The following is a 12,279-nucleotide window of genomic DNA, read 5'->3' on the forward strand; positions in this document are numbered from 1 at the left end:
TAGAACAAAATATTCCTTCTGTTCATTTGGATTATCTATCTATCATCTGTCTGTCTGTCTGTCTGTCTGTCTGTCTGTCTATCTATCTATCTATCTATCTATCTATCTATCTATCTATCTATCTATCTAAACTTGGAGCAGCACAGTAGTGAAGATGCTGGGCTTGTCAGCTAGTGGGGTTCGAACCCGAGTGCTGCTTGACAGGGTGAACTCCCGTTCTTGCCCTAGCGCTGCCAACCTAGTAGTTGAATAGCATGCAAATGTGAGTAGATAAAGAGGTGCCATTTTGGTGAATAAGGTTACTGTGTTCTGTACTTTCATGCTAATGGCCACATGATGACAGAAATGTCTCTCAGACAACATAGGCTCCCTAGGACGAGAATCAGAGGTGAGCATCACCTTTTTAAGTCAGTCAGGACTGGACAGGGGAAAACTTTAATTTTAAAATTAAACTTATAAGCCATCCATCTCCCCTAGAAATTAAAATATTTTCTTAATTCTCTGTCTGATCAGTGGCATAAATATTACCTATAAAATATTAAAGCAAATATTTTTATATTTTTGTGATTTGTTCAAAAAAGAAATGAGTAATATGTGTAATACAGTAACACAGGCATGTAAGAAAGATTCCACAAAGATCCACTGAAGAAATATACATATAATATGCCACTAAGCAATAGTGGAAGACAAACTCATGAGAAGACTAACTAATGGGAAGACAAACGATTTTTATTTTCTTCAGGTTGTTTGAAATGTTTTGAATAAAACATGAATAAAATATATAGTAAAACTTTACACTGCATTAAGGATAACAATTTTAAGTTTAAAATCCCATGGAAGTCATATAACTACAACCTTCACCAGCATGCAAATTAAACACAACTCTTAGTAAATGCTTTTTTTGTTCTAGACTTCAGGGTTAAATATATTGGCATAAGCTATTGGCCTCTAACAAATAATAGCAAAATGTCATGTCTGTTTTTGTTTCTGTGACATTAACATACCTCTTAATGACAGAGAAACGTGATTTATTCCAAGGCTGTCAGCCTGAAAGTATTTCAGAGGATACCACAAATATATATATATTTCAAAAGTAAGATTGAAACAAGAATTCTTCAGTGATTGCAGCAAAATACAACCCAACAAGATACAACACATATATATACACAAACAGCAGCAAAAGCATATCTTTATGGTTATAATATTTAGTAATGTAAAGAAATCTGTAGCATCTAGATCCAAAGCAGTTAAAGGCACTTTGGATCTGGCATAGAAAATGTACAACTGACAGAACACAGAAGATGCCTATGTGAGTTCTGGAGCTTTCCAGCCCACTACAGGGCAGTCCGACTAGGTTTATTTATCATTGTTATAGATTTCCCAACTCTACTGTTCTGACTCGCTTTATGTATGTGGATGAGAAAGTGGAACATGATGATTCCCGAGGCTTCTTCTTTACTATTGCTTGAGACTGAGTGGAAACAAAGTAGCTGTGGTGTTGATTCAGAGATTATGATCAGAAAAAAACCACAAGTTCAAGTGATTTTAGTTAGTTATGTATCATGAGGTACCATTGATGTGGGAAATGATTCCATTTATAAAAGAATTATTTTTGCTCAAAACGTTGTCCTTTAACTCCTTTAGTTTGATCCGGATTTCTTCTTCAGACATTTCTGTCAATGGCATTGCTTTCACTTGAGAAAGGAAATCTTGAATTATTTGTTCCCCCTCCTGAAAAAGAAAAAAAAATGTATTTGTCAATTACTTAATATTAAACTGCTTGAGACTGAGTGGAAACAAAGTAGCTGTTAATATTAAACCATTAACCTTTAAAAACATACGTCCTTTATTTCATCATTGACCAGACTAGAATAACAAAGCAGAATAATGAGATAAAACTGTTAAGCCTAAAGTAAGCAAATAAACATAAATAAAAATATATAAACAAACTGAACTGTTTTTACCCAAATCCTGACAAATCTTGTCAACTATGTGGCAATTAGCTAAGATATATATCTATATACTAGTAAAACCATTGTGCCTGTATCCTTTAACTAGGCGAAACGGTATAACATAGGACAAAACCTTTTTGACCAAGGCATCTAAAATGAGCTAACTTACAGAATGCATCAAAAATCCAGGACCCAAAACTCCAATGGAATTGAACTTTGGAAAGTTTTGTTAAACATTTTATGACATAATGCAAAATGTCATAAAATATTTCTGGGGTCAACTGCTGATATTTGACTGTATGGTTCAACATGGGCTATTTTCAAGGCAGATACATTTCTGATGATCTCCCTGAATCTTTTTTTTTTAATTCCAGTTAAGGCAGTACATGAGAAGCTCTGCCATTGTTGGAAACATTAAGAAATCTGGCAAATAAATATTTCTGAAATATTAATAGGTCATGGATTGTCTAGTAACTTATAGTATTATATGATTTGTCTGTTTTGGTAATTATTGACCAGCTCGAAATATTTTATATCAATATGCATCTTGGTATAAATGTTACTGATTTTTTCCATTACTCTTTCTATAGTTGCCCTGTAATTATTTCTTTAAAGTTTTGTATCTACCTTGTGGATCCACTCCACCACCCTACTGCCCTATGCTTCACCCTGCATCCTGCACCCCGCCACCTTTATTGCCCTGCCCTCCACCATGCACCTGCCACTGTGCTGTCCTTATTGCCCTGCACTTCACTCCCACCCCATCCCTCCGCCTTACACTCTTGCATTCTGCAGCCACTGCACTCTGCTAACCCTGCTGCCCCAGCTGAACTTCAGTGTCTTCTTCTTCTTCCTGATGCTAATATGGTATGTCCAGCCTGGCCCTTCATGAGGCAGTTTAGCCTCGCATGGACTTCCTAAGTGCAGGGTGGCAGATATCAAGGCAGAGTGTACAGCAGTGGAGGTGCAGGACAGGGCACAGAGAGGCATGGGCAGCGGAACGGAGGGCAGCCAAAAGCAGAGAGATGAGTGGGGGAGGGGATAGGTGGATGCAGGGAACTGAAGTGAACCCTGTTGTTAAAAATTTGGGAGAGCTGCCAATTACCCACATTTTTATCAAAGACTGCAGGAGCACTGCCACAGACATAACTTCAAGGACCAGGCATAAATACCATTTGAACAGTCTGTTCTGAATGAAGTCACACGTGTGGCAATAGGTGAGAGTTTAGGAAGGGCAAGGCTGTTTCTTCAAGAGCAGCCTCACCTACTTCCTCTGAGCTTCCCGTCTCTCCGCTCTTTGCATGGATCAGGCAGAAGCGGCAAATGTTCTTCATCAGAGGCAGCCTGTTGTCAATTGTCCGTGTTAACTGATGGCAGCCATGCCTCTCCTCCCTCTTCTTGAGTAGGCAGTTATCCATCCATCAATTGTGCCCCCCAATGCCTGATGGACTCGGGACTCCTCCACCCCTGGGCCCTCTGGGTCTCTGTGTCTCATGGCCCTGGTTCCGACTCATCCTCCTCTTCCAAGTCATCAACCAAAGAGGCCATCAAACAACCACTGAACAAATGGTCATTAAATGAGGGCTACTTGTAGTTCAATATTTATTGAAGCTAGTTAGGGTTTAACATTTTCCATCAAGGCAGCTATAAAGAAAAATAGAAAGAGACTAGAAAGAATCTTTTATGTTTATCCATAATTCTTCAATCTTTTTCCTATAGTTATTTAAACAAGAAGGACTACCGCAATGAAAAAAAAAAGGAAAACATTTATTTTGAATGCTAGTCCCCAACCTTTTGGGCACCAGAGACCAGTTCCATGGAGAGAGGTTTTTCTGTGGACCGGAGGGGTGTGTGGTTTTGCATGCTGCCTATACCCCGTGGATGGGGCTTCTCTTGTTTGTGAGGCCTGGTTTCTGGCATGATGCCGGTAACTGGTTGGGGACCCTGATTTAGAAGATACACATTTACTTAAAGAACCTAGAACACTATTAGGATTGCATCCCCTTTTCCTTATACTTCAACAAAGAGATATGAGCACAAATACTGTGGAAATAGCAACAGCAGTTTATTGAACTGGCTCACTGATTAAAAGTTGCCAGGTGGAGAAGGTCCTAAAAGCAGCCCCTGTTCGCTCTATTTCTGCCACCTACAAACTCTCCAAGAATGTTCACTTAAAACAGCCCTAATTACCACCTTCTAGGACAAAATATTGACTAGGAATGGTATTAAAAACACACCCACTTTATTTAATAAGCCCTTCGAACAATAGGATAATGTCAAATTGAGCTGACAAAAAAAGTGAGAAAAGATGCACTCTCATACTTGCTCAGATTGCTCAAATATTATTCATATCTGTAATAGCTGAAGAAGGCATATGATCAATGCCATAGTAACTAACTGATACATCCCTGCATTACAAGTGCTCTCTTTCCAAAGACGGAGATATCTCGATTCCTATGAATGGCCTATATGTTTTTCTTATCAGTTACAAAGTGATTCTTTGACAATCCTCAAATGTATCCATCACCTCAACTTCAATCTTTATAACCTTATATAAAAACTTGGTTAACTAATCTCCAATGTTCTTTGTTCTTAACAGCAGGAGACCAATGACTCAGTATAACTTGTTAGCTTTAATGAAACAATAGCTGGATCATATCTAATTGTTAACATGTTCTGACATGAGCTTTTCCACCTTAACTGAATTTCCGGTGTCACATCTAAAAAAGGCTATGAAAAAAGTGCAAAAGAGAGCAACCAAAATAATCAGGGGGCTCAATCATTTTTCTATCACAAGTTGAGGTAATGGCCATTAGCTTTAAAGGAAGATCTTAAAGCTTTGTGCGGAACAAGTCTATCAAAAACTAGTTTTAAGATTGTTATCTCCAATTACTACTGCAGGGGTACAACAGGAGGTGATGCCTTTTCCTGCTTACAAACACCTCAGAAGCATCTGACTGGCCATGGTAAGACAGAAAATGCTGGATTAAAATGCACCTTAGCTTGATCTTGCAAAGCCACTCTTATGCCAAAACAAACAAGCAAACTAATATTTTCTTCAATAAGGAATGAGCACCAGAAATAGCATACAAGTTGACAAGACTGCTTGAAATGCTGCTGATTCCCTAAAATTTCTCTCACAAAAATATCTTAAACCTGAAGCGAGAAGCCAGATCTCCATTTAGCAATGTTCTCTGTTTCAAAATGTTCCTCTTGTATTCTTCATCTTCTCTAGGTCCAACTATTTTTAATTCACAATGATAATCTATGTTTATTTTCAACTCAGGATTGCATTTTTTATAAAACTCAAGAGTATTGATTGTAAATATGATCTATATTTTTTTATTCAAAAGATTTGTATGGCGGCTCATTTTAAAAGCATGCATCTGTTGTCAAGTCTCAATGGTTGTGTTGACTCATCACAATAAGCCAAAACGACATTATGATTAATATATATGAACTTAGCAAATATTTTCCAAAGAATTATGCAAAGCAGAATATAGACATTTTAATAAATAAACAGTAAAACCCAACAAACCTGCTTTTCCCTGTAGCATCTTTTGGCAGCTGGTTCTTCATCCTCCTCTTGAGATATTGCAATGTTCTGGAAGTCCTCCAGTTCCAGAGCTTTGGCCTTGGCACACTCAATCACATGTTTGGGAAAGGCAGCTAATTCTGCTACATGGATACCAAAGCTCTGGTCACAGGTCCCTGAAGAAGCATTATGAGTAAATCATTTTAATTTTAATGTTAACCTAATAACTTCAGACCACACAAGAACAGAATATGCACCCAAAACAAAATATTGACAAGTATTCAGGTCAATAGCAACAATATAGGTAATCCTCTACTTACAACCATTTGTTTACTGACTATTTATAGTTACAACATTCTTCACACTTAGGACTACTGCAGCAGCCCCTGGTCACGTGATCATCATTTAGATGTTTGGCAACTGGTTCATATTTATGATGGTTGCAGTGTCCCAGAGGTCATGTGATCAACTTTTGTGACCATCAGGCAAGCAAAGTCAATGGGGAAACTAGATTCACTTAACAACTGTGTTATTAACTCAACAAATGCAGTGATTCACTTAACAATGTGGCAAGGAAGACTATAAAATGGGGCAAAATTCATTTAACAACTATCACTTAGCAACATAAATTTTGGGTTCAATTGTGATTGTAAGTCGAGGACTACCTGTAATCAACCCTTTGATGAGTTAGATAAGATTACATCCCCCAGATTTCTTATACTTGATAAAATGCATCCCAAATTGATAGAAATTAAATTTGACAATGTTTCTATTTTTGTACAATGTATAAGATAAATTATATTTTGAGCAGGAGGTTGGATTAGAAGACCTCCAAGGTCTCTTCCAATTCTGTTATTTTGTTATAATCCTGTACAAATACAAATTTTCAAATTATTATTTACTTGATTGGTGATTCCAATATAAATATTCAAGCTGATATGCACTGTATCAGCTGTTACAAATTTAAGTCCTTCCTTACAAAAAATTTGAATATTAAAATGGAACAAATTGAAGATTGATAATTTTAATTTTCTATGCAAGGTTTTTAACTCTCCTAATATATGTTCACAATTTTAAGTATATATTTTAAAAGTTGTAATCAATGAAGCCATTTCTGCATCACTATCCTTTAATACCCGAGTCTCTATTTCTAACAACTGTTTACTTAGATCTCATGAACTATTCATTATTTGAAACTGCTGAAATCAGTCCAGTTCAACAACTCAGCTGACATTTCTCATAAAGATATTATTAAGACAGATCAGATCCTAAGAGCTATATTTTCACAAAATCAAAGAAAGTAGAAATAGAGGAAAATATATTTTACAATCTATAAAGAGAAATATCTGAGACAATTTTTCAACTTTGCAAAGGAACAGTCACTCATTCTACAATAAAATAAAGCAGATTTTCTCTGTCCCAGTTGAGTAATGCATCTCACCTTTTTTCACACGGTACAACATTGTCAGTGTTTCCTTTGTAGTTAATGCCGTAACATGCAAGTTATTTACAGTGGGTATTTCATCAGCCAGTGCGGTCAATTCATGAAAATGAGTAGCAAACATAGCAAAAGCTTTCATTTTGCTGGCAATGTATTCAGAAATTGCCCAGGCCAATCCAAATCCATCATATGTTGATGTTCCTCTCCCTAACTCATCAATGATTATCAAAGAATGCTCGGTTGCAGTCCTAAAAGAAAAAAAAACAAAGATATTAGACTCTACTTTTAAAGTAGAACAATTCAAAACAGTTTTTCATAACACATTTGTGTGTGTTATATCCACTAATATTTGCACTTTTATTTGTACTTGCTTACATGGGGTCGCAATGGGTAGGACACGACTTCGCAACAACAACAAAATTCTCTCTCTCTCTCTGTGTGTGTGTGTGTGTGTGTGTGTGTGTGTGTGTGTGCGCACAAGAAATTTACATTGTAGTTCACATGCCAGTTTGGAAATACACATTTTAAGCTTGTACTAAAATGTGACCTGATGAATGTCTTCTCATCTCTATACAGAAAGCAGAGTTTCTCTATACACTTAATCTAAACCTACAGATGGGTTTGTCAAAGCAGACCTTCAAAGGACATATTCAGGACAAGGGAAATCTGTAAGGAAATCTAGTTTGCAGAATGCTGCAGCCCTTGTTCAATTCCTACAATCTCCATCCCTCACCCCACCCCAAATATCAGTATTCTGTGCTACTGGGCTGTTTGAAATAGAGGTTTTCAAGATTTTGTGATTCCTCTTGAAACTCCATGGCCCAATATAATGTCCTTTTGCACAAGGGCAGTTCTTGTGCAAGCGATCAGTTGTGCAAGCAATTAATTTGAGATAGAAAAGAATAAAGCCCTGAGGGTGGGTATAGAAAAATAGAAAAAAAGCTATTGATTTCTTTAGGAGCAAGAGCAGAAGGAAACAGAACTTTTCAATGAAGCAATGTAGCTAGGAGAAATAATGGGGGAATGAAAAGTAGCTCTAGCAACAGGTAAGTGAAGACAGAATAGATCTTACAACCATCTGCGTGTTCTTTAGAAGGGGCAGATCAGTAAGCCTGGAGAAACAGTCTTTACCTTTCACGCTTCTGCTGAACAAAAGTTGTCACTGCACTTACCTAAGGATGGAGGAGGTCTCCAGCATTTCTGCCATGAAGGTGGATACCCCTTTCAGTTGACTATCTCCAGCTCCAACTCGAGCCAGGATGCAGTCAACAATAGTCACTTCTGCAGAGTCACATGGCACAAAACATCCTACTTGGGCCATAAGAACGATCACCCCAGTCTGCCGTATATAAGTAGATTTTCCTCCCATGTTTGGCCCTGCAGAGCAAGTATTCCCCAAAAGTTAAACAAAATTGCACGGGATTTCAGAACTGTAAACTGGACAGTCTTCTTTAGCAACTTCATATTTATGGTTTTTTACAGTCTTTAACCAGAATTTTTATTCTATATAACTAGAATATTTATTGCTAATTCAGGCATGTCCCTTATTTCAGTTTCTACAGATAAATGTTGTCAATATCTGCTATCATCTGCAGTAATAATTTCCTGTTAAGCCTACCCATTTCCTGTTAAGCCTACCCACAATCAGAACACCAGCTGTATGGGCAGCAATAAAGGATGCTGGGAGCTACAGCTCAGGAACATCTGGGGGCCAAGAGTCTTTCGCTCTTGCACAAGGGTCTAGCAGACAACTGAATTTTAAAACAGGCAACATTTCTGAATAAACAAAGCTTCAATGGCAGGATTCTCCTGGTGATTCACATTCATGACCCAAATGCAGAGAGCAACAAAAGGACTTATTTTCCCAGCAAAAGAATAGAATTCTTTATTGGCCAAGTGTGATTGGTGCAAATGCTCTCAGTGTACATAAAAGAAAAGATACATTCGTCAAGAGTCAAGAATCATAAGGTACAACTCTTAATAATAGTCATAGGGTATAATAAGCAATCAAACCAAATCAAATCAATGAAAGCAACAGAGCCTTTGGGATCGCCCTTCCTCTTATTATCAGCCTTTGCTGCTTGTGGTTCATGACCAACTAATGAATGGAAGGAGATAGCTCTGCCAAGGTTAACCAGAGGTGAAAGGTCTTTTGCCCATGGCCTTGCTTGGAAGAACTGTGACAAATGGGATTCAAAAGGGGGTTGGGGGTGTTCTTTTTAAATACAGGATTTTGTGCAAACTCCATGAAACTAATGAGTACTAAACAAAACTAGCCTTTGGCTAATGTTATCCTCTCTTCCCACCTAGAAAAACATAAGCTTACATTTAAGAAACGTCAAAATTTGAAATGGTCAGTTTCTTTTTAAAAAGAAATCAAAATACAAAAGAAATTACTGTAGGTTAGACTGGAAAACCAAAATAGTGTCTCAGAAGGCAGCAGTGGCAAATCATTTCTACACTGTTGCCAATAAATCATCATATATTTACCTAGTCTGTAAATAATAGGAAAGTGTAGGTATGTCCATTTGGGGGGGGGGGAGCTCTCCCTAGCAACCATAAAATCACAGAAAAACTGTTTCACCAAAGATGCTATGGGAAAAGAGAGGCTGGGAAATGCCTAGAGAACTAAGAGTAAGATAACCAAGAGTGCATCCTTCAGACTTCCGTGTGGTTATTTATAAGGGAAGGAATTAAATCTTTGGGGTAGATGAAAGCACCATAAAATTACTTAGGCATTTTGTTGAGATAGCATTCTACAGGAGAGTGGAAAAGTCTGGCTTTGTTACAGGAAAATAAAGGAGAATGGATGTTTCAAATACACAGGGGTACACACGAGAATTGAACAGAACATTCAAAGGCCAAGCTGGTCATCTGTGCCCTCACTTGCATAGACCTCACCTAAAATCTCTAGGGTATTTTACAGATTAAAGTGCTGCAGATCAATCATTTTCCAGGTATGGGTCATTTAATCTGAAGAACTGCTATAGAAAACAGTAAATTAAAAAAACACCACTGATTTACAACCGAGTTGGGGGTGGAAGGGGGAAGGGTTACTTCTATTTGGGACTTCCCGGAAGAGGAAATGAGGAACAAAAAAAAAAAAAAAGAACAGGAAACAAACCGAGGGTGGGGGTTTGCTCCAGACTTTTTCCACAGAAAGCCCAACCCCCACCCAGGCAACCCCAGCTGTTCCAAGTTTATTGCTTTATTTGCATATCCCCTCTTATTTGGAGAGTAGCAGTGCATCAATTCCCACTTTAAAAGTGAAATTTGGGGGCATGAGGCTTACTTGAAAATGCCTCCCTTTAGAATCTAAAATTGACTGCACACCTAAACACAAAATACTCTTTTGGAACAACTGTTATGCCACCTTTTTCTGTCTGTTTAAAGGCAAAGCTTCAAGCCTTTTAAAGCATCCACATAAAAAATTGCAGTTCAAACAGGGTCAGACGGGGAGGACCGCAAACATGATATAAAAATGAAGTCTTACCAGTAATGATGTGGAACATCTGTTTGTCCTTCTCAAAAGTAACATCATTTGGGATGAAGGCAACATCATCTTGAACTTCAATGCAAGGGTGCCTGGAAGCTTTCAAGATAATTCTTCCTTGCCCTTTTTCTAGAATAACTGGGCGCACATATGGTATTGGTGCTGCATTTGATGCATGAGCAAAACTGACAATGGCATCTAGCTGGGCAATGACATCATTGAGAATTTGAATGGGTTCTCTGTACCCTATTGAAAAGAAAGCATGTTCAGATATTTTTCTCACTATGCAGAAAGCCAAAGGGAATTCCTAATGTTATTTTAGTACCATTCTCTTTAACCAACTGTGGTCAGTTTGACATAGAATTTCACCCAATATATTCTTTTCATTTACAGTTGGATTTTTATTTCATTGTAATTTTATAATTGTGGGAAATAGACTGATCTTTAGCAAGTAAAGTTAGTCCTACTTAGTAAGTTGGATGGGAAATCAACAAAAAAGATCAAGGCTGTGGGTTAAACTAAAAAGGCGAAAAAACAGAATATAACAGGAAGCTACTTCCACATCATTGTTCCATTTATGAAATCATCAGGAATCAAATTGATTTTTTTTATAGCTAGAGAGATGTTATATGTTTCAGTTTTAAAATCCCTTGATATTAGATTCAAATTCAGTCAAAGTTAAGTTCCAGCAACCAATGGGGTTTAGGCTGCTGAATCCAGCTGACTCAATTAGTGCTTCTCCTCCAACTTAGTGTCTAATATACTAATGCCATCAAAAGCCCATTAATGTAAGAGATTCTCAGAGCAGAATATAAAGAATGCTAACAGACAAACCTGACACTTACAACAGAATAAAAAATGGAAGAAAGCAAGTCCATTACACAAAAGGAATTATGGGGAGAACGGAGTGCTGGATTTGAATCAAGATGAGATATAATTTCTACATTAGACTCATATCCCTCAGTAAAGTCAGTTCTTGAGTTACAATATTTAGTTTCTAGATACCGGTATGATGTTTCAAGGGTCTGAGAAACTTTAGCCAAATTCATGCTGCCCTAAATGAGCCTGAAAAACAGCATGTCAGAAGCAGCAAGTTTTGTTGTTATATCTGGTAGAGGATTGCCTAAGGGTGTGTTTGAATGTAACATTGAGTTTGTTGAGGAATAGCAAATTAAAGGATTAACAAGCCGGCAGAAGGGGGAAAAGTATGGTAGTGGTGGCACTACACTTCCATTTCCTGAAATATAAGATGTATGACACAAGTTCTGGACCAGGTTTGCGAATAGACCTATAAAAGCTACCAGCTTCCTCATACTATAATTAATACAAAACTGGATCTTCTTTCTATGTGAAGGAATAATGAAGCTGTTTCCCATGCCATGTGTATTTTGGGGGGCTTAGATCTCTTTCTAGGTAAGTTCTTCATTCGGTCATCACTTCCTCTATATATAAAATTCAGACTGGTTTACCTAGCGTTGTCTTTGGAGAATATTCATAAACAGCAGCTAGTACAGAATATTTCAATTCATTTTCTCAAAGAGGAAGTTGCAGACAACATGTTCTCAAGACAACTGAAAGGCTACCATACTTCTTCCAGTGACATGTCAAGTCTGAGCATCTTGAAAGAGTCTCTTCTACCTTCCCTCTCAGATAAAAACATGCAGCTTGGGCTCTGTGTGGAGACATCAATACAATGGAATGGTCTTCCCAATGGGATTCAACTGACAATTCTTGTTAAGCAACAAGTGAAGACCTGGTACATTATGGTCATAAATTATGACAGTTGTAAAGTGTTTTTAACTTTGTTGCAGTAGTCATTAAGCAAAATACTTGGTTCTAAAGTGACCTCCAGGGTCAT

At 37.5% G+C, this 12,279-nt stretch overlaps 1 protein-coding gene across 1 annotated transcript in view; it reads right to left on the bottom strand.

Moving 5' to 3' along the window:
• Positions 1 to 708: 708 nt before the first annotated feature.
• MSH2 (mutS homolog 2) overlaps positions 709 to 12,279 on the bottom strand; it is an 85,468-nt gene continuing 73,897 nt past the window's right edge. The window contains exons 12-16 of the mRNA XM_026684705.2: positions 10,422 to 10,667; positions 8,101 to 8,305; positions 6,929 to 7,176; positions 5,491 to 5,663; positions 709 to 1,731 (exon numbers count right to left, since the gene is read on the bottom strand). Coding sequence (XP_026540490.1) covers positions 1,561 to 1,731; positions 5,491 to 5,663; positions 6,929 to 7,176; positions 8,101 to 8,305; positions 10,422 to 10,667 — 1,043 coding nt within the window. The 3' untranslated portion in view covers positions 709 to 1,560. The remainder of the gene's footprint in view (positions 1,732 to 5,490; positions 5,664 to 6,928; positions 7,177 to 8,100; positions 8,306 to 10,421; positions 10,668 to 12,279) is intronic.

The sequence above is a fragment of the Notechis scutatus genome, chromosome 1, assembly GCF_049901735.1.
Source record: "Notechis scutatus isolate UNSWTSFEM ecotype Mainland chromosome 1, rNotScu1.2, whole genome shotgun sequence".
Classification (NCBI taxonomy): Eukaryota; Metazoa; Chordata; class Lepidosauria; order Squamata; family Elapidae; genus Notechis; species Notechis scutatus.